General features: G+C 47.7%; 1 protein-coding gene across 2 annotated transcripts in view; it reads right to left on the minus strand.

Annotated features, from left to right (window-relative positions):
• The window catches only part of GUF1 (GTP binding elongation factor GUF1), a 95,872-nt gene that overhangs the window by 45,886 nt on the left and 26,275 nt on the right, over positions 1–23,711 (minus strand). For both annotated transcript variants that reach the window (XM_075334071.1, XM_075334079.1), the window contains exons 3-9: positions 17,362–17,473; positions 16,106–16,254; positions 15,434–15,514; positions 10,222–10,299; positions 7,563–7,646; positions 2,396–2,460; positions 1,018–1,221 (exon numbers count right to left, since the gene is read on the minus strand). In XM_075334071.1, the coding sequence (XP_075190186.1) occupies positions 1,018–1,221; positions 2,396–2,460; positions 7,563–7,646; positions 10,222–10,299; positions 15,434–15,514; positions 16,106–16,254; positions 17,362–17,473 (773 nt within the window). The remainder of the gene's footprint in view (positions 1–1,017; positions 1,222–2,395; positions 2,461–7,562; positions 7,647–10,221; positions 10,300–15,433; positions 15,515–16,105; positions 16,255–17,361; positions 17,474–23,711) is intronic.

Below are 23,711 nucleotides of genomic sequence, written 5' to 3' on the forward strand. Positions count from 1 at the left end.
CAATATTTCTTATTGCACCAATATGTCCCCTGGAAATTAACACCAATCCTGAAACACATTTTTATCTTCGGCCCCTGCTGGAGTGCTTACCATTCCCCGCTGCGTCCTCGGCACCAGCAGCAGTGTGATGATGTCAGCAATATACTGACCTGATCATGCTGCTTCACATCAAGATGGGGGATGATAGAAGCTCCTCAACTCTGAGCTCCTCCGGCCTAGTCCTGGTGCTATAGTGTTCAAATGTATTTGCGTCTGAAGACTTGAATACATTGGATTATAGAAGGAAGGGAGTTGGAGTCACTGGATCCAGTGGGCCGTATGTTGTTATATTGTGCAGGCCTGATGTAGGACGTTAGAAGGGACTCCCCACCCCATTTCCAACCTTTTAAATGGTTCTGTCTAAACTGACAGTGGCATGTAAAAGGTTAAATGACTACCATTGGAGCCAACTCCAACTTCATCAGTTAGATGTTTATAATGCAGCCAGCACCTGAGGGATATAGCCTGAGTGATCCCTTCGTAATGATATCACATGGCTTTATGACTGATATTTCATCCTACCCCATCAATATCCATTCATTTTCTGAAACATGGGGATGCCATTTTTCCCTGCACAGGAATGGAGCTGCGCTGTGCAGTTACCCTGTACAGCGATGGTCTAGGATCCCACAACAATTGTTATGTGATGAAAAACCCTTTAACTACTGTCCCTAATGTTACAATGAGAATCAGGAGAGTCCTCTGACAATAAATGGATCACAGGCAACAGGTGCATTGGGTTCTGCAGAACAATATTGCTTTAGTAAATTAGGTGGACGTCTTGAGGCTTTGAGAATGGGGTGCCTACACTAGAAGACGTCTGTGCATCTTCACCCGCTCTGGAAGCCGCACAGCTTCTTGCTCCTTCAGTGAAACATGAAGAAGACATCTGGTGAGACAATCTCTGCTCTTAATATCCATATAGAAAGGCCGATTGGCAAAAACAGAGTGAAAGGCAGAAAATGAGTAAAAACTTACAGTTTTTCAGCTGGCACCTCCTCTGGGGTCAGTATCCCCACCTCATTCACCTCATAGCACTTGCCAGAGTGGGCAGACACGATCCTATGGCCTTTACACACGTCTCCTCCGCACAGGGCAATGCTGGCTACCACACCTCTGTAGTGATCGAACGTGGAGTCAAACAGCAGGGCTTTCAGGGGGCTGCCCTTTTCAATCTTGGGACTAAAACAGAAAAGAAGACATCCTGGTAAAGGGGGAACAGGAGGCAGAGTCTTTTAAACCCCCCGTAAATGCCCAAAACTGAAACTGTGGGAACGATAACATCCACTTAGGGTTCAGAAAACGTCTCTATACCCTTGTGTCTCCAGAAAGCTTAGCGTATGTTCATGTACTGAATATGCCGTTCACAGCTAATGTGAACAGAGGTCAGCAGCCACGATACTCCACCTGTTGTGAAACTACAACTCCCAGCATGCTAGCAGTCTGTCATCAAAGGTGCTGAGAGACCTAGTTTCACAAATAATACTAAAGCATCCATGTCTATGAGGCCACCACTTGGATTTCTACCACAAATATACAATCTGATGTGGAGCGGATCCACGTGTGGATTAGACCTATTCTATGTGTGCAAATTCACCATTTTTCCATTGCAATCTGTGAACATGCTCCTCCTGCACTCAGATTTAAAGGGATTGTTCATTACTTTTACATTGATGGCCTATCCTTAGGATCGGTCATCAATGTCTGACCGTCAGGGGTCCGACACCACGCTCGGTCCAGGAGGCGGCAGCTCTGAAAATGCTCAGTTCTGGAGCTGCTCTGTCTTTTGATAGTGGCCGTGGCCGGGTACTGCACATCCGCCTTGCATTCTAATAAATAGGAGTCGGATGTGTAGTACCCGGCCTTGGCCGCCATCAGGAGACTGAGCGGTGCTGGAACTGAGCATTTCCGGCTGCCGCGACCAAGAACAGCTGATCGTCAGGGGTGCGGGGTGTTGGACCCCAGCCGATCAGACATTGATGACCTGTCCTAAAAACAGGTCATCAATGTAAAAGTAGTGGACAACCCTTTTAAGTTGCTCTGCGGAGCATCTGTGCAGAGGGAGCTGTCAAAGTGCTGTGGCGTGCTTACATAGGTCACTCACCATTTACCAAGTGGTGCTGTAACTATGACTTTAGCTGCTCCCTGAACTGTCCCATGACTGAAGGATGGCGGCTTCAGTGAGGAAAGTAGTTAATTTTCTCCCAGTAGCCACACTTTCTGTATGTCGGCCGGGCAGCATTGTAACGCCATTTACCTAAAAATTAACCCTACAATTGCAAGTAAATAGTGTTTCCAAGGTAACAGTTTCCCTGTAATAAAGAAAAGAGCTGATAGGGTGACAGTCAGTACTCACGGTGGAAGCCTTCTGACAACTTCTTGAAGAACTCTTTCCACATTTGTTCCAAGCTTTGCTGAGATCTAATAGAAATGGAGAAATGTATTTCTTAATACAGTGTAGAACGAGGCTCCAACAAATCAGAGAACATTAAACCTGTACAGAGGATGTGCAACAAGGGGCTACAACGATAACTAGTAAAACTAACAATCAAGCCTGCCTGTAAGCCACGCAGAACATGGCTGATATGTTGTCTACCAATGATTAAAGGAACCTGTCATGTGGAAAGTGAAAGATGTGCAGGAAGGAGTTGATCAGATTGATAGAAATAAGTGTCAGTATAACTTGTATAATACTACTGACCCAAATTGAGTGCTAAAAAGTACTAGTGTGATAAACACAGTCTCCAATAGAGGGAAATCAATTCCATAGGGATTTAAAAGGGAGAGACTGGGAATGATGTGATGTGGCAGCCTGGCAAAGAAGTGCCCCCAACGCACGTTTCACTGTAATTAATACAGCTTAGTCATGGGAAAGTGAGTCATTGGAGTCTTTCCCTTTACAGGTATGTGTACATAGGAGCATTTCTGCAGACATGCCTCGCGCACTACTTTCACCAATGGAATTCATTTCCCTTTATGGCTGACTGGGTTTATCACACTAGTACTTTTTAGCACTCCATTTGGGTCAATAGTATTAGCCCTCTTATAGGTATACACTGTGGTACTTAAATTACATTTTCCATTGGGAATTCATTCTAGACCTTCATATATTCTTTTGTGCTTAAAAAAACTTGATACTAGTCTATATTTACAGCCTGAGCAGTTTCACCTTTCTGTCTACCCTTCCTCCCAATCCTTGATTTCTTGTCATCCTGTGTTTTTAACTATTTAATAGTGTTTCAATGAAGGAGTTTTAATATTTTGTACTATACAGGTCATGGCCAAAAGTTTTGAGAATGCTACAAATATTAATTTTTACAAAGTCTACTGCTTAAGTTTTTCTAATGGCAATTTGCATATACTCCAGAATGTCATAAAGAGTGATCAGCTTAATAGCAATTACTTGCAAAGTCAATATTGGCTAAGAAAATGAACTTTAACCCCAAAACACATTTCAACATCATTGCATTCCTGCCTTAAAAGGAGCAGCTAACATTGTTTTAGTGATTGTTCCATTAACACAGATGTGGGTGTTGATGAGGACAGGGCTGGCGATCAGTCATGATTAAGTAAGAATGACACCACTGGACACTTTAAAAAGGAGGCTGGTGCTTGGTATCATTGTTTCTCTTCAGTTAACCATGGTTATCTCTAAAGAAACACGTGCAGCCATCATTGCTCTGCACAAAAATGGCCTAACGGGGAAGAGTATCGCAGCTAGAAAGATTGCACCTCAGTCAACAATCTATCGTATCATCAAGAACTTCAAGGAGAGAGTTTCCATTGTTGCCAAAAAGGCTCCAGAGCGCCCAAGAAGGACCAGCAAACGCCATGACCGTATCTTAAAACGGTTTCAGCTGCGGGATCGGACTACCAGCAGTGCCGAGCTAGCACAGCAATGGCAGCAGGCTGGTGTGAGTGCTTCTGCACGCACTGTGAGGCGGAGACTGCTTGAGCAAGGCCTGGTTTCAAGGAGGGCAGCAAAGAAGCCACTTCTCTCCAGAAAAAACATCAGGGACCGACTGATATTCTGCAAAAGGTACAGGGAGTGGACTGCTGAGGACTGGGGCAAAGTCATTTTCTCAGATGAATCCCTTTTTCGATTGCTTGGGACATCTGGAAAACAGCTTATTAGGAGAAGAGGTGAGCGCTATCACCAGTCTTGTCTCATGCCAACTGTTAAGCATCCTGAAACGATTCATGTGTGGGGTTGCTTCTCAGCCAAGGGAATTGGCTCACTCACAGTCTTGCCTAAAAACACAGCCATGAATAAAGAATGGTACCAGAATGTCCTCCAAGAGCAACTTCTCCCAACTGTCCAAGAGCAGTTTGGCGCCCAACAATGCCTTTTCCAGCATGATGGAGCACTTTGCCATAAAGCAAAGGTGATCACTAAATGGCTCATGGAACAAAACAGAGATTTTGGGTCCATGGCCTGGAAACTCCCCAGATCTTAATCCCATTGAGAACTTGTGGGCAATCATCAAGAGACGGGTGGACAAACAAAAAGCAACAAATTCTGGCAAAATGCAAGCATTGCTTATGCAAGAATGGACAGCTATCAGTCAGGATTTGGTCCAGAAGTTGATTGACAGCATACCAGGGAGAATTGCAGAGGTCCTGAAGAAGAAGGGTCAACACTGCAAATATTGACTTGCTGCATTAACTCATTCTAACTGTCAATATAACCTTTTGGTACTCCTAATATGATTGCAATTATTTCTGTATGTGATGTAAACATCAGACAAACACAAACCAGAGGGCAACAGATCATGTGAAAATATAATTTTGGTGTCATTCTCAAAACTTATGGCCGTGACTGTATACTCTTTGTTCTGCTTTTCTTATCCATGTCTAATATGGAGTTTGTACTGAACCCAGTAATCCGTATTTTCTGACCCTGGGTTCACCTTTCCAGTATGGCTTTAATGGTACATTTATTCATATGTGTTTAAACATTGTGGAGGATGGCTGGGGTCATGTATCTCAAGTTTTTGGCCAACAACCTGATTAACATTAACATACATTCAGGCTGATGTGCGCATGGGAACAAAACTTCACAAGCATAAGAAGAATATGTAAACTCCAATTCAGCGTCAATGTGGTTGAAGGGCTGCACAATATTAGAAAAACCTTAGCTTTTTTCTTCCAAAAACCGCACTCAATTAAGCTGCAATACCAGACACAACCTGTGAATAGGTGTTCTTGCTAAACAATAGCCACAAATACTCAGTTTTATTTTAATTCTATGCAACCTCCTTAAAAATTATTAAGTCAGATTAGCCAAATAGATTCTGTCTGCGGCCATTAATAATGGCTGAACCACAATAGAGATTTTAATGAGCAAACTATGGGTCAACAAAGAAAAGTCTTGGTGCATTTTGCTTAAATATATGGCTGTTTGAGGCTTAGAAGAGAACCAGTCGTGTAAAAATACAGTATTGACCTGCAAATATGGGGGTTAATCTGCAGGTTAATAGCACTGTGAAGTCGAGTGGCCGTTGCACTGACAGCCTCCGTGATGGGAGGAAATTAGGTTAGTTTCACACTTGCGTTGGACGGCTTCCGTAGCATTGCGTTGTGTGACGGATGCAACGGATGCGTTGCATATAGTGGCACAACGCAATGCTACGGATCGTACAAAATAACGGAAAGCGTTATTTATTTATTTTTTTTTCTTCTTTACAGTACTGGCAGCCGACTATTGTGAACGATCAGCTGATCGCTCTTAATAGCCGGCGGCCGAGCGCTCAGCTGAGTGCCCTGACATGCAGGCGGCCGAGCGCTCAGCTGAGTGCCCTGACATGCCGGCGGGCGAGCGATCAGCTGAGTGCCCTGACATGCCGGCGGGCGAGCACTCAGCTGAGTGCCCTGACATGCCGGCGGGCGAGCACTCAGCTGAGTGCCCTGACATGCCGGCGGGCGAGCACTCAGCTGAGTGCCCTGACATGCCGGCGGGCGAGCACTCAGCTGAGTGCCCTGACATGCCGGCGGGCGAGCACTCAGCTGAGTGCCCTGACATGCCGGCGGCCGAGCACTCAGCTGAGTGCCCTGACATGCCGGCGGCCGAGCACTCAGCTGAGTGCCCTGACATGCCGGCGGCCGAGCACTCAGCTGAGTGCCCTGACATGCCGGCGGCCGAGCACTCAGCTGAGTGCCCTGACATGCCGGCGGCCGAGCGCTCAGCTGAGTGCCCTGACATGCCGGCGGCCGAGCGCTCAGCTGAGTGCCCTGACATGCAGGCGGCCGAGCGCTCAGCTGAGTGACCTGACATGCCGGCGGGCGAGCACTCAGCTGAGTGCCCTGACATGCCGGCGGCCGAGCACTCAGCTGAGTGCCCTGACATGCCGGCGGCCGAGCACTCAGCTGAGTGCCCTGACATGCCGGCGGCCGAGCACTCAGCTGAGTGCCCTGACATGCCGGCGGCCGAGCGCTCAGCTGAGTGCCCTGACATGTCGGCGGCCGAGCGCTCAGCTGAGTGCCCTGACTTGCCGGCGGGCGAGCGATCAGCTGAGTGCCCTGACATGCCAGCGGGCGAGCGCTCAGCTGAGTGCCCTGACATGTCGGCGGCCGAGCGCTCAGCTGAGTGCCCTGACATGCCGGCGGGCGAGCGATCAGCTGAGTGCCCTGACATGCCGGCGGCCGAGCGCTCAGCTGAGTGCCCTGACATGTCGGCGGCCGAGCGCTCAGCTGAGTGCCCTGACATGCCGGCGGGCGAGCGATCAGCTGAGTGCCCTGACATGCCAGCGGGCGAGCGCTCAGCTGAGTGCCCTGACATGTCGGCGGCCGAGCGCTCAGCTGAGTGCCCTGACATGCCGGCGGGCGAGCGATCAGCTGAGTGCCCTGACATGCCGGCGGGCGAGCGCTCAGCTGAGTGCCCTGACATGCCGGCGGGCGAGCGCTCAGCTGAGTGCCCTGACATGCCGGCGGGCGAGCGATCAGCTGAACGTTCGGCCACCGAGAAATAAAATAAAGTTTGTGATTTAAAAAAAAAAAAAAAAAAAAAAAAAAAAAAAAAAGGGGCATGCGCAGTGAAAAATAAAGGTTTCCGCTGCTCAAAAAACGTTACATGCAGCGTTCCATCCGCCCGGCGCAGCGTCAAAAATAACGACGCTGCGTCGTCCAGCGGACGCAACGCCGACACTTGCGTTACAGTGCGTCGTCCATACAAGTCTAAGAGAATAGCGCAGTGGGTTAACGGACTGCGCTATTCTCCATAGTGATGGACTGCGCTGAACGCAAGTGTGAAAGTAGCCTTAACTTTATTCCTCCTGGCGGCCTGGGGCGGTCAGTCATAGAGGCACGGCTCAGACTATGACAGATACATGTTCCACCCATATAAAACACATGTAAAAAGCCTCTCATCTGAATGGGGCCTTATTAATGTTTCTTGTCAGTTTTGCGTGTAGTTGTGTTACATAGCCCAATTTGTACAAGGCAATAAAACCAGATGCGGCACAGACAGCGGAGGAGAATTTGCCTACAGGAATATTTTGCATTCTCAGATCTGGAGCACATCGTACCCTGATACAATCACTGGTGGGAATGTCAAACATCTTTTCTATTTGTTTCTCCACTCTCTCCGGATCTGCATTCTTCAAATCTATCTAAAAGCAAAAAAATAGAATTTAGGCCGTATAATAAATCTGCAATGGAATATAGTGCTAAACATGAGTTTATGAAGAGATGCATAACTTATTCGTCTTTAAAGGGGATGTCGATTCATACAAAACTGGTAAAATTGCAAAGTGATTGTAAAAACAAACAATTTGCAATTCACCTTTTATTAAAGAACAGAAGGATTTTAATTTTAAAATGTACTGCTCATTGCCTGAGCTATCGGACACTTTAAGGGTAACCGTTTGCTATGCGGCTTGCACACACAGATCTTAAGCTGGTTGTATCACTGGAACTGGTCAGCTTCAATGCCCCTGTACTCCTCCGATGCTGGCGATTTAGGTATGCCACCGACCTGAATTGTCAATCAACAGCGCATCACTCCCAGCAGCAAGGAGGGAGGCAGAGGAGAGGTGGACCACGCTATCTGTAAACTGAGATTCTGGTTTGGCTTTTATCCTAAGTCATATGGCAAGGCTCATTAAAGGGTCGATATTGTCTTTTAGAATTGCTACGTCCAACAGGTGGCGCTAGAGCTCAAGTCCTCTTCTTCTCTGAAGAGACTATTTGCATAAGATTTTCCCAGTGATGCAGCGCTCGAAGCAGAGGTGCGGCCCTGGGTCTGGAAGGATTGAATGCTTTTTTTCCCCATCATTTTATCCAACATACTTGGGGCATTTTAAAAGAATTGTCAAATAGTTGACAACATTTTTAACCCGCTTATGACCACATCACCAGCTGTATGCATCAGGCACAGGAACTGAGCCTGCAACATACCAAGCAGATTCTGGCTGTGTTCAACAGCTGGCATTGGCCTGTAAAAGTAGCCGCCGGAGCTAGCTGTGTAACTATATAAATGGTGCTGTTATTCATGGACAGTGGCATTTGAATGGTTAAAAATGCCAGCATCAACATCAGGAGGAATTGTAACGCTCAAGTAGTCTCCTACTCTGTTCGATAATGAGATGAATAGTGAGCATCCAGAGAGTGAAACCAGCTGACAACAGACTTGATTCTACATGTGTGGGTTTCGAGGTGATCACTGGATATACATATAACTGATTCCCACCGTGAAGCATGGAGGAGGAGGTGTGATGGTGTGGGGGGGCTTTGCTGGTGACACTGTTGGGGATTTATTCAAAATTGAAGGCATACAGAACCAGCATGGCTACCACAGCATCTTGCAGCGGCATGCTATTCCATCCGGTTTGTGTTTAGTTGGACCATTATTTATTTTTCAACAGGACAATGACCCCAAACACACCTCCAGGCTGTGTAAGGGCTATTTGACTAAGAAGGAGAGTGATGGGGTGCTACGCCAGATGACCTGGCCTCCACAGTCACCAGACCTGAACCCAATCGAGATGGTTTGGGGTGAGCTGGACCGCAGAGTGAAGGCGAAAGGGCCAACAAGTGCTAAGCATCTCTGGGAACTCCTTCAAGACTGTTGGAAGACCATTTCTGGTGACTACCTCTTGAAGCTCATCAAGAGAATGCCAAGAGTGTGCAAAGCAGTAATCATAGCAAAAGGTGGCTACATTGAAGAACCTAGAATATAAGACATATTTTCAGTTGTTTCACACTTTAAGTATTTCATTCCAAATGTTTTAATTCATAGTTTTGATGCCTTCGATGTGAATCTACAATTTTCAGAGTCCTAAAAATAAAGAAAAAACTCTTTGAATGAGAAGGTGTGTCCAAACTTTTGGGTCTGTACTTTATAAAAAAAAAAAAAAAAAAAAAAGGGCATGAATCCTTCTCAATCTAGTGTCACCTTCATTACTAGTGATGAGCGAGTATGCTTGTTACTACTCGGTACTCACACGAGTATCACTGTACTCGGGCTACTCGGCGGGGACCGAGTAATCTCGCAATACTCGTGCTGTACTCGTGGTCTTCATGTTGGCGCTCTTTTTAGAGCCAGCCCTTATGCAGGGATTGGCTGGCAGACCACTGCAATGCCACAGCCCTGTTGTGGAATTGCAGTGATTGGCCGGCCCTCACAGCATGACCGTGCCTTTAGCCCGACACTTCCCCGCTCGGCTACGGCCCCTCCCGCACTCCACTCCGCGTGTATATATATATGCACGCTTACACACACACGCACGTTTTTTTTTTTAATTTACAGTTTTATGGTTTCTACATGCTGCCGGTGGTCATTTCAGAATAATACTCGGGTCCCCCATAGGATAACATTGGGCTCGGTGCTCGGGCCGAGTACACGAGTATCTTGGGATGCTCGGCCCGAGCCTCGAGCTCCCGAGCATTTTAGTACTCGCTCATCACTATTCATTACTGCTAAGCTGGCTCAGAGTAATCATTACCAGGAGCTGCCGGAGTGGCGGCGTGCCTCACAGCCTGGAGTGGCGGCGTGCCTCACAGCCTGGAGTGGCGGCGTGCCTCACAGCCTGGAGTGGCGGCGTGCCTCACAGCCTGGAGTGGCGGCGTGCCTCACAGCCTGGAGTGGCGGCGTGCCTCACAGCCTGGAGTGGCGGCGTGCCTCACAGCTTTACCTGCTGAGGGACTGGAGGAGTCTGATGGCGCTCGTCTCTGTAAGCTTCTTACCTTGTTTATGACAGGAATAATTGAAAGCTGTGCTTCAAAGGCGAGGAAGAAATTTGCCACCGTCTGTGCTTGAATACCCTTAAGGGGGAAAAAAAGAATTAAAATAAAAATATTGAACATCTAAATGCATTACAACATCAAACCTGGTGAACCGGTAAATGACTTGTCCTCCAGGGATAGAGGCCACTGTCATTCAGTAATAATGTAATAGGAACTTTACATTTATGTGATCACCATGCTGGAATGTAAATGAAGGAAAACAACAGGTCTTCACCATTTGCCGACACGCTTTATGGAACAGGATTTCTTTGAAATAACACGAGTCACTCTGCACCACAGCCTTCATTTTCTGTTAGCGACATACTGTGCATCTCTGCAATCCCAAATATAATACCAGGACCTCAATGCGGTCACTATCATATCCTCCCATCACACTAAGAAATACACCCTACTCACAGTGGAAACGTTATAGCACCACTCCAGAGATTTGTTTTATACTTTACTGCTGGACTGGTGCTTCTAATCTGAGTCCCCTGTATTATGCTCCAGGCATTTTCAACTTTTTTCAGTGTCGCTCTGGTCCTGCAGCGCCCTCTTGAGCCCACAACATCTGACTGGCCAGAAGTCAGAGGTTACATCACAATGTCTCAATGCAAGTCTATGAGAGCCAGGACGAGGCTCTCATAGACTTGTATTGAGTTGTGCAGGGAATTTAGCTTAAAAGCACCACTTCTGGGCTAAAATTCAAGAAAAAAACCAAAACAAAACAAAACACTGGAGTGGTGCTATAAGAGAGTAAAATTATAAATATGGGATGAAGATGAGGCATAAGCAACATGGAAATGTAGAAGAAAAAGGCCTCATGCAAAAGTCAGACATTTAAAGGGAAACTGTCAGGTCCCTCCAACCCCGCAGCATTCACATTTACACATCAACATTCCATTCCTAACCCGCCCTGTATAACACCATTTACTAAATTCAATGTGTTAAAAAAGTATTTATTACCTCAATTTTTGATATGCTAATTAGGGCCTTAACTAGTCAAAGGGGCATCGTTTCCCCAGACTAGTCGGCCTGCTTTCCATGTTACCCCATCCCTGTGGTTGATAGCTGCGTTTACACAGACTCATGGAAATCATGCTGTTTGAAATCATGTGCATGCGCGCGGCTCGTTTTAGCAGTGTCAGAGCATCTCAAGCTGGGGGTGTACGCTTCCCAGCATCAGAGGGGTGCCCTGCGCATGATCCGAAGAACAGCTTCTGCAGCTCTAAGCCTTTAACAAAAATGCCTGTAGGCTGCAATCTGTGCAAGCTGTACTCTCCCAATTTGTAAAGAGGCACAAGTATTTATTTTTTATTTTTTTAATGCATTTAATGAAGAACAATGCACAATACAGAAAGACTCAGTGGCCCCCATTTATTTATCAGTCTAAACCGGTTATTGACTTCACATGAGCCCAAATTTGACACAAAATTGTTACCTGTACTAGTTTTGCTCAAAAATCTGAGACTTTGCAGCTATTTTTGAAAAGTGCAAGTAAAAGTCGGCTACAAATGTTTGCACCCTCACAGCAGGTGAAGATTTCAGCTCTGCTATATCTGCTGCAGAACTATCAGTTCTCTGAATGATGAGCTCACACCACTGATTGGCAGGATCTGGTTGTACAGTAAGCATAGACACACACACACACACACACACACACACACTAGAGAAGGAATTCAGGAGCCACTGAACTCAGAGCCTAGTAACAGTATTGAAGGAAGAGCAGAACAATAAGGCTGCGTGTCCACGATCAGGGTTCACAACGTTCTGAACGCAACGTGTTTCAGGTGAGTCCAAAACGCTGCATTGTACAGTACAAGCACAGGGGACGGGATTTCTAAAAATCCAGTGCCCATTGTGCGTGTACATACCGCAGTGTAAACCGACCTGTGGTGTGGCTTCCCGAGCCGCAAGCATGGTAACTTATTACTGCGGGACACAAGCGTTCACTGCAGGGAGAACAGAAGAGCGAGACCCTGCAACTGCCTGAGCCCCAATCGTGGGCACGAGCAGCTGCAATCTCCTGAGTTCTCCTGTGGAGGAGATTCCTGGACCCGCAGGTGAGGACCTGATGTGTCCTGATCGTGGGCATGTACCCTAAGGAAGTCATCAAAAAAATAAATAAATACATTTATTTCATTAGCCTCCTTTTTGTTCACCAGCTGATCTTGTATGTATGTCCAGAGAAGATGCAGTGTAGTGTAGGACCCAGCAAAGGAGGGTGACGTGAAGGGGCGCTGGTGGGCTGGTATTACAATGGCCATTATAATAAATATATATATATATATATATATATATACACACACACACACGCACACACACACACCTTATAGGGGGTATGTAAAGCGCTGTGGAATTATCAGCGCTATATAAATTAATAAATATATATTGTTACCGTATTTTTCGGACTATATGACGCACCCTGGTTTTAGAGGAGGAAAATAGGAAAATAAAACTTTAAGCAAAAAAATGTGGTCATGACACACTGTTATGGGGCGAGGATCTGCTACTGACACTGTTATGGGGGTAATGTCCCCAAATTCTCTACTAAGGTACCCCATCCAGGTAATGATCCTCCTGCCTTGTATATGATCCTTCTATAAACCCCCATCCTGCTCATATACCAGCATCCTGCTCATATTCCCTCATCCGGTTCATATACCCCCATCCTATTGATATACCCCCCATCCATCCTATTGATATTTCCCCCATCCATCCTGCTCATATACTCCCATCCTGCTCATATACTCCCATCCTGCTCATATACTCCCATCCTGCTCATATACTCCCATCCTGCTCATATACTCCCATCCTGCTCATATACCCCCATCCTGCTCATATACCCCCATCCTGTTCATATACCCCCATCCTGTTCATATACCCCCATCCTGTTCATATACTCCCATCCTGCTATATGCCCCCATTGTGCTCATATACTCCCATCCTGTTCATATACCCCCATCCTGTTCATATACCCCCATCCTGTTCATATACCCCCATCCTGTTCATATACCCCCATCCTGTTCATATACCCCCATCCTGTTCATATACCCCCATCCTGTTCATATACCCCCATCCTGTTCATATACCCCCATCCTGTTCATATACCCCCATCCTGTTCATATACCCCATCCTGTTCATATACCCCATCCTGTTCATATACCCCATCCTGTTCATATACCCCCCATCCATCCTGCTCATATACTCCCATCCAGCTATATGCCCCCATCCTGTTCATATACCCCCATCCTGTTCATATACCCCATCCTGTTCATATACCCCCATCCTGTTCATATACCCCCATCCTGTTCATAAACCCCCCTTCCTGTTCATATACCCCCATCCTGTTCATATACCCCCCATCCATCCTGCTCATATACTCCGATCCATCCTGCTCATATACTCCCATCCTGCTATATGCCCCCATCGTGTTCATATACCCCCATCCTGTTCATATTCCCCCATCCTGTTCATATTCCCCCATACTGTTCATATTCCCCCATACTGTTCATATTCCCCCATCCTGTTCATATTCCCCCATCCTGGTCATATTCCCCCATCCTGGTCATATTCCCCCATCCTGGTCATATTCCCCCATCCTGGTCATATTCCCCCATCCTGTTCATATTCCCCCATCCTGTTCATATTCCCCCATCCTGTTCATATTCCCCCATCCTGTTCATATTCCCCCATCCTGTTCATATTCCCCCATCCTGTTCATATTCCCCCATCCTGTTCATATTCCCCCATCCTGTTCATATTCCCCTATCCTGTTCATATACCCCCATCCTGTTCATATTCCCCCATCAAGAAACAAATGGGGACGGCACCACCTTAAATAAATAGATTATGGAAGTGTGCTCCAACCCATAAATAGAACATAGAACACAACACATGGGAAAGAGTGGGCACAACTACACCAAACATGTACTGGAAAATGCAGAATAATGGAATGAAGCAAGAGGAGTCCCTTGTTGCATGCAAAAAGTGTGAAAAAGTTTATTAATAACACAGAGAAATATTATTAAGAACACTTAAAACTGGGAAAGATCAAAGGGGTGATCCACCCATGAACAGTTTAGGACATCACCACTGAAACCTCATGGAATAATGCAGATGGAATAAATCACATAGGCTCAAAAATAACAATACCAGAGAACAGTATACAGCAATACATAGTCACCAAATGTAGGACTAACATAAATATGATACAGATCAGAGAGAGCCAATTCAATACCAGATGAGTAAATAATGAGAGAAGAAGTGTGGGTGCGCCTGCCCCACGCGTTATGCCACCATGTGTGGCTTCATCAGGGGTCATATTCCCCCATCCTGTTCATATTCCCCTATCCTGTTCATATACCCCCATCCTGTTCATATACCCCCATCCTGTTCATATACCCCCATCCATCCTGCTCATATACTCCCATCCTGCTATATGCCCCCATCGTGCTCATATACCATCCTGGTATATGGCCTGTATCCTATAGCACAGAGAAAAAAAATAAACGTTTATACTCACCTTTTCCTCACTCCCTCCAGCACCGATCATCTTCCTCTCAGCGGCAATGACCTGTGTGTGTGGAGCCGTTCCCCTGCAGCACGCGATGTCTTCCTGTCTGTGCCGATCAGCTGACCAGCACAGATCAGCTGACCGGCACAGACAGGAAGACGGCTCCACACGTGGTGACGGGTGAGTACACTGATTCACTGCCCCCCGCGCTGATGATGACGCGCGGGGGGCAGTGAATACAGCCGCACATGATCACTCCAGGCTGTAATTGCCAGGGGTGATCATGCGGACCGGCTCTTTACTATGCGCGCGTCCCAGCTCATCCTCCCGCCCACCTGTCAGTGCCGGCTTCAGCGCTGAGAGATGGGCGGGAGGATGGGCGTGCATATGTAATGAGCGGGCCCACGTGGTCACGGCAGGCTGCTGCAGCCTGCTCATGCCCCCGATGACCCGCTCCACCGCAGCACCCTCGTTCCCGGCCGCAGCCCTATAGTCAGACCATAAGACGCACCCCAACATTTGGGGGAAAAAAAGTGCGTCTTATGGTCCGAAAAATACGGTATATGCATTATATATTATATATACATGCACACATCTTATAGGAGGTACATGCATTATATTTACATTCACCACCAATAACTAAGAAAGATATATTACCTCATTTGCATCGACCACCAATAAGACACCTTGGCAAGCAGAAAGGGACCTTGAAACCTCGTAGCTGAAATCAACATGACCCTACAAAAGTACAAAAACCATGTTGGTCAAATATGAATTCATAATTTCAAGCTGTGTTCCTAACCAGGTAAATCGACTATGCCAATATCATAACTTATTGGCTATTCTGTAAAAGGGTGATAAGTGTGTGATCACTGGGAGTCTGACAACCGGGACCTCCAATGATCCAAGAACAGGTGTCTCTCATTCCCAGTTAAAATGAAGCAGTCATGCTACAGTAATGGTCTATGGAACTGATGGAGAAAGCTGAGCACTGAATTCGACATCTCCGGTGGTCCTATAAACTGTGAATGAAGCAGCAGGTCACATGGTCAAGCGACAATCCATTCACATAAGTACTGAGATCCTCAATTTGTAATTGAGAGTTTTAGAGATGGGACCACCAGCGATCGGCAAGTTATCTATCCTGTGGAATAGTGATAAACTGTAATCTGGGATCAACTTCTTTAATGTTTAAAGCTTGGAGAGCTCTTATTGACACCAGTAGAACAAACTAGATTATTATTATTATATAAACATCTGCTGGATTTTGTACATTTCATTCTGCATATCCACAACTGGACCACAGAGAATCCCTCCCAGCAATCTCACCGGAGTGTCAATCAGGTTCAGGAGATACTTCTTGCCCTCGTACGTGTAAAACAGAGACGCAGTCTGGGCCTTCACGGTGATCCCCCGCTCTCGCTCCACCTGCAGCTTGTCCAGAACTTGCTTATTCGAGGCAGCTTTTGGAATACACCCTGTGGGAAGGAGCGAGACATGGAGGAACAGAGTCCATATTGTAAGCCTGCGAGGGCAGGGCAGTCTCCCCCTCTGTACCCATCTATCAGTGATCGTTTGGTTACTGTGTTTTAGATCTGTATTCTATGTATGTAAACTCTCTTCACATATGAAAAATAATAATGAGCCTGCCTGCTCGAAACGCGTAGATTCTACTGCTTGCTTTTGTATTTTTCCTATTTTTATCTTTGCAATAAATGTGATGTTTTAATTTTACATTGGATTTCTATTATCAAGAGTGTGGGAGGGTTTTTTTTTATTATGTTGCATACTATTGGTCAAGCCAGCTACCCGGACTGGACTTTTCTAGGAGTGGTGAGCTGATTTTTTTTAACTTTTTTGTGTTGTTTAGTAAAATGGTATACATTACTCTTATCTCCTTAAGGGAGAACAAGATTCATTTTTTTTTTAATTTATATCAATGGGACACATATGCATACACATACAGTGGTATGCCCAGGCATTGGCGTATGTCGGAGCTTTCCATCAGATGTACAGATCAGGAGCGCTTCTACACAATAGGCTTGAATGCAGCGTGGACACCTAACACAGACTCAACATTCAGGATCGGGAAGTCACCATTTCACAAGGTCATGAGTGTTTGGGAACAGTTTGGATCAGTGTCTAAAGGCCCCTTTACACACAGACTTTCTAGCGATCCCACCAGTGATCCCGACCTGGCCGGGATCGCTGGAAAGTCTCTGGTGAGCTGTCAAACAGGCAAACCTGGCCAACGACGCAGCAGCGATATGGACCTGCCAAACGACCTCGCTGGTTGTTGGGGGACGTGTCACACAGCAGCTATTTGAAAGGGAAGTCGCTAACGAAGTCGTTGTAACGGTGTCAAAGACAACGATGCTTGATGCGCAGCGGGAAACAAAGGACCAAAAAATGTTCCTGAGAGATGTGTAGCTATCAGCGACCTCACAGCGGGGGCCAGGTCGCTGATGTGTTTCACACACTGCAATGTCGCTGGGGAGGTCGCTATTACGTCACAAAACCGGTCATGTTGCAGCGATATCGCTAGCGATGTTGCAGCGTGTAAAGGGGCCTTAATATAACCATACCTGTGAGTTCCAGAAGTCTGTCTGCCAGCGTACTTTTCCCATGGTCCACATGTGCAATTATACTAAAATTTCTAATATAATCAACATCGTATCCAGACATGTCAATTCTTTCCTGAAATTAAGCAAAATGGCAGAAGACAATTTCCATGAATACATTCTATATGTTAAGGCTACAACAGATCCATCTTGTGATCCTTCTTTACCCTAATGTACCCCAAGGCCCTAATCCCTGATCTACTTAGCTAAGGCCGGTTTCTAAAGTATGACATTCACGACCCAAGTACGATTCGCTATGTCCTGATCGGCCACAGGTCTCATGGCCTGAAACTGAACCGCATCATAGGAATTTATGGGAGTCTGTCGTGTTCAGGCCAGGAGATCCACAGCCCGTACCCACATTGCGGTCCATTCTTGGCCCATGAATGTTACTTAAAATCTCCTCCTCCCACAAATTACAACTACTTCTCACAAGAAGCCATTGCTAAGGAAAATCAAAAGCCCCAGATCATTTTTCATCTTCATAAACCACAGGGGGCATTTTAAATCATTAATTCAGCCAGTAAAAATCGACAATAAACTTCATGTGAACATGACAAGGTTTTCAAGCAGAATCTGTTTCAGTGAAAGGCTCCATCTTTTTTTATTCTAAAGCATTTCAGTTACCATTTTGTTAACCTTTTCAGAAGCTTTTTATTATTTAACATTTTTGGGGGTGTTTTAGAATTCTTTTTAAGCATCTTTAGGGCGATTTTAAGACTTTTCTTTTCTTTTTTTTACATCTTTTAAGTAATGAATAAAATGCTGAGAAAATACTCAAAATGCATCTCCCAGACATTTTTTCCCTTCCCATTGACTTGCATTTGTTATTAGTATGGAACAACCAAGATAGGGAGGGAAAATACAATTGGCGTAAACTCAGCCTTCTTCAGGAGTTTTGCTTCGGTTCAAACCAAATTCATATGGTCCAGGAATCCTCCCTGTATCAGAAGAGCCATAATTTCTCAAAGTCTTCAACAGATATAACTTTGCCTGATTCAGATCTTATTATATAATACTGGACTGATACAGGAAAAAAGAGAATTTTGTTTACTTACCGTAAATTCTTTTTCTTATAGTTCCGACATGGGAGACCCAAACCATGGGTGTATAGCTTCTGCCTCCGGAGGACACACAAAGTACTACACTAAAAGTGTAGCTCCTCCCTCCGAGCATATACACTCCCCGGATGACAAATCCAACCAGTTTAGTGCCAAAGCTGAAGGAGGACATCCACCCATAAGTAGAGATAGAGTAAAACCCGGAATAACCGGAACTTCTGTCTACAACAACAGCCGGTGAAAACACACGGAACAAGAAAGCTGCCAACAGGCAACAGGGAGGGTGCTGGGTCTCCCATGTCGGAACTATAAGAAAAAGAATTTACGGTAAGTAAACAAAATTCTCTTTTTCTTTATCGTTCCTTATGGGAGACCCAAACCATGGGACGTCTCAAAGCAGTCCATGGGTGGGAAATAAACAGAAACTGAGAAGTAGGCGAAACCTAACTTCACAAATGGGCGACAGCCGTCCGAAGGATGCGTCTGCCCAAGCTCGCATCTGCCGAAGCATGAGCATGCACTTGGTAGTGCTTCGAAAGGGTGTGCAGACTAGACCAAGTGGCAGCCTGACAGACCTGCTGAGCCGTAGCCCAAGAGGCACCGACAGCTCTGGTCGAGTGCGCCTTAATCCCTGGCGGGGGAGGCATCTGAGAACATAGGTAGGCATCGGATATGGCCGACCTAATCCAATGAGCTAGGGTCGGTTTAGAAGCCGAGAGACCCTTGCGCTGACCTGTGGTCAGCACAAAAAGAGAGGTGCACCGCCTAAAAAAACAGCGGTGCGTGACACATAGATCCGGAGCGTCCGCACCAAATCTAAAGCATGCAACGCTTTCTCAAAGCGATGCACAGGGGCCGAACAAAGGGAAGACAATGAAATGTCCTGGTTAAGGTGGAACGGAGACACCACCTTAGGGAGAAGGCCCGGAGTTGGATGGAAAACCACCTTGTCTTGGAGAAAAAAACCAAAAAGGGTGACTCCGAAGAGAGCACAGTCAAATAAGAGACTCTCCTGAGAGAAATTATGGCCACCAGAAAAAACACTTTCTGTGAAAGACTAAACAACAAAACCTCCCTAAGAGGCTCAAAGGGGGGTTTCTGTAAGGCCATGAGGACCAAAGAAAGGTCTCAGGGATCCAGAGACCGCCGGTAAGGCGGAATGATGTGAGATGCGCCCTGCATGAAGGTGCGCACCTGGGCCAGTCGGGCGATACGCCGCTGACAGAGCCGAGACCTGTCCCTTGAGGGAATGAGGGACAGACCTAGCTGCAGGCCGGACTGTAGAAAGGACAGGATGGTCGGCAAGGAAAAAACGGCCAAGGAGCATGGCCGGAAGAACGACACCAGGACAGGAAAATTCTCCAAGTCCTGAGGTAAAACCTGGCCGAGGAAGACTTCCGAGCCTGAGTCATAGTGAAGATGACCTCGGAAGGAATGCCTGAAGCCGTAAGGATTCAGGGCTCAAGAGCCACGCCGTCAATCTGAGAGCCGCAGAATTGTTGTGGAAAATGGACCCTCTGAGAGAACGTCTGGCCGGTCCGGGAGATGCCACAGCACCTCTACGAACAGACGGAGCAGGTCTGGGAACCAAGCTCCCCTGGGCCTGGGGCGATGAGTACGACCCGACGGCCCTCCATTTTGATCTTGCGCAGGACTCTGGGCAAGAGAGCTAGAGGGGGAAACACGTAGGCCAGACGGAACTGGGACCAATCTGGAACCAGCGCGTCCGCTGCCAAGGCCTGAGGATCGTGGGAGCGAGCCACGTAAACCGGGACCTTGTTGTTGTGCCGGGATGCCATTAGATCCACTCCCGGAGTGCCCTGCCTGCTAAATTGACCGGAACACTGCCGGATGCAGGGCTCACTCGCCGCTGTCCACGGTTTGACAGCTGAGATAATCTGCCTCCCAGTTCTCTGCGCCTGGGATGTGGACTGCGGATATGGTGGACTTGGAGTCCTCCGTCCACTGAAGGATATGTTGAACTTCCAACATTGCTAGGCGGCTGCGAGTCCTAGGACTACAGCCCTGATTTCCAGCACATTGATCGAGAGGGCTGATTTGGACGGAGTCCAAGTGCCCTGTGCTCGGTGGTGGAGAAACACTGCTCCCCAGCCGGATAGACTGGCATCCGTGGTGAGAATCACCCATGACGGGGCCAGAAAGGAGCGTCCCTGGTACAGAGAGAGGGGCCGAAGCCACCACTTAAAGAGAGCTCCTGGTCTGTGGCGACAGAGCCACCAGCCTGTGCAAGGAAGAAGTCCCTTGTCCCAACAGCGGAAAATGTCCAGCTGCAGGGGATGCAGATGGAACTGGCAAGGGGAACCGCTTCTATTGACGCCACCATCTGACCCAGCACCTGCATGAGGTGCCTGATGGAATGACGGCGGAGCCTCAGCAGAGAGCGAACCGCCAGATGAAGAGACTGCTGTTTGACTAAGGGCAGCTTCACAAGTGCCAGCAGAGTCTCGCATTGCATCCCTAGGTACGTAAGTTCCTGGGTCGGGGTCAGAGTGGACTTGCAAGCGTGGCGAGAGTGAGCGAGACACTCCGCTGACAGTCTGCACTGGATGAAGCCCTGACTAGAAGGGCGTCCAGGTAAGGAATCACTACCAACCCCTGGAGGAGCAGAACCGCAACTGGTGAATACACGAGGGGCCGTGGCTAACCCAAAGGTGAGAGCCACGAATTGGAAATGTTCCTCTCCGATTACAAAACGTAGCCAACGCTGGTGTGAAACTGCGAATGGCACATGCAGAGAGACATCTCTGATGTCGATGGATGCTAAGAAATCTCCTTGGGTCATTGACTGATCGCAGAGATTCCATGCAAAATTGCCGCACCTGAACATGCTTGTTGAGAAGCTTGAGATCCAGGTCGGAAAGCACCGTCCTTTTCGGGGACTAGGAAGAGATTTGAGTAGAAATCTCAGAACCGTTCCCAGTCGGGAACTGGTACAATTACTCCATTGGCCTGCAAGAATGCCACGGCCTGTGAGAAGGCGGCGGCCTTGGAGCAGGGGGGAGTTGTCAGAAAAAATCTGTTTGGCGGCTGAATAGAATTCTATTCTGTAGCCGTGGGAGATGGTAACCTACACCCACTGATCGAAGACGTGTTGAAACCACATGTCGCCCAAGAGGGAGAGCCTGCCACCGACCAAGGACGTTACTGGCGCGGCCAGATAATCAAGAGGAGGCTGCCTTGGTGGCAGCAGCTCCTGCCGACTTAGGACGCGGCTTCATGCGCCAGTTGGTTTACGGACCTTGGCTGAGTTGGTGGACGAGGCCGAGGGCTTAGAGGACGACCAGTTAGAGGAAACGAAAGGAACGAAACCTCGACTGGTTCCTGCCCTGGAAGGTTTCCTGGGTTGTGGCATGGAAGTACTCTTCCTGCCAAAAGCTTCCTTAATAATTTCATCCAGTTGTTCACCGAATAGACTGGTCCCAGCAAAAAGGGAGTCCAGCAAGGAACTTCTTAAGAAGCATCTGCCTTCCACTCTCGAAGCCACAGGAACCTGCGGATAGCGAGGGAAGTAGCCGAGGCCACCGCAGTGCGGTGACAGTCTCCAGCTATAGGATGAAAAGACTGAAGCCTGGAAGTTAAGGCAACCAATTCGGGCATAAAGGCCCTGGTGAGGGAATGCATCTCCTCCCGAGAAGCAGAGATGGCTTTGAGAGCCCGCACTGCTGCAAAAGATGGGGAGAACGAGGCCCCTGCCGCCTCATATATAGATTTGGCCAGAAGGACAACCTGGCGGACAGTGGGATCCTCAGAGAGGTGCCGTCAGCCACTGATACAACTGTCCAGGCTGAAAGTCTAGACACCGGAGGGTCCACCCTTGGTGAATGAGCCCACTCCTTGACCACCACTGGTGGAAGGGGGAAACAGTCATCAGAACCACGCTCTGGGAAGCGTCTGTTAGGACAGGCTCTGGGCTTGGTCACAGTGACCTGAATGCTGGAGTGGATAAGGAACACACTCCTTGTTCTCTTAGGCAAGGTATACTGATGCTTTTCTGCCAAAGAGGGGTGCTCCCCTGATACAGGCGGATTGAGGTACAGTACAAATATAATGGACGCAATCAAATCATTAGCATCTGCGTCACTTTCGGACAGATCAATGGGGTACATGGAGAGCGTCCGAGCCCCCAGTAAGGCATCCTCCTTGTCCTGCGAGTCAGCTCGTGAACCAGAGCCGCGAGGCGAGGAGGGAAAGGGGACCCTGCGTCTCCATTTTAGGAGGACGGGCTCCCAGATGAAGAATCCTCTGTGAGCTTTGCTGAGCGAGCCGTAGCAGCAGAAGCGCCCTGAGAAGGGGGCTGATGCATGCTCAGCAGTGTCCGGGACAGCTGTCCCCTGGAGAGAGGGATTCTACCCCGGAGCCGGAGCAGCCGGAGGGACCACTGGGGATAAGCCTCCAGGCTGAGGCACCACTATGTCAGAGCAGGCATCACAATGTGGTTATGTGCTCGGTTACAGACAGTACGAGTCAACATGCGGTGCATAATAAAAAGCAGCATTGCAGCCCTGCACTGATATGAGACATGCTGCAGAAGTGGGGGCTCTGTCCAGAAAGACCCCCAGCAGAGTATATAAACAGAGTATATAAGCAGCAGCACAACAAGAGTTGTGGCTTGCCAGACCGTTTAACATAACATCTCTGCTCCAGATTCCCCAGAAGTGGGGGCTTTTCGGAAAAAAAACCCCAGCAGAGTATATAAACAGAGTGTATAAGCAGCTGCACAACCGGAGGTTGTGGCTTGCCAGACTGTTTAACATAGGGGCATCTCTGTGCCCTCCAGATCCCCCAGAACTGGGGGCTCTGTCCCAGGCCCCCATTTGTCACAATGTGTTTGCAGACATTGATCTCTGTGCCCTAGAACGCTGAGAAAATGGCGTCCACAGCGAGGAGAGGGGGCGGGGCCTACTCTGAGAGCAGGACGGAGGGCAAATGAGGCATACAGGGGAGGGAATCTTTCCTCAGTGAGGAGTGTCCCTTCCCTGTGCTGAGCAGCCGGTGGGCGGAGCCACCCTGTCTCACTGCACTGACTGACATAGAATCGAAACTAGGCCTCAGGCGAAGCCGGGGCCTAGATTTAAACATGCGGCCAGCGTGCAGGCACCATCGGCGCGGTTCTCCAGTGAAAACTGGAGAACCGGCCGGAAATGTTAAAACATACATATAACACATTCTCCCCCACAAATAAAGTACAAGGGACCCCTAGAAAGACCACTTTCTGTGGTAATAACGTCTCAG

This window comes from Anomaloglossus baeobatrachus, chromosome 1 (assembly GCF_048569485.1).
Source record: "Anomaloglossus baeobatrachus isolate aAnoBae1 chromosome 1, aAnoBae1.hap1, whole genome shotgun sequence".
NCBI classification, from domain to species: domain Eukaryota; kingdom Metazoa; phylum Chordata; class Amphibia; order Anura; family Aromobatidae; genus Anomaloglossus; species Anomaloglossus baeobatrachus.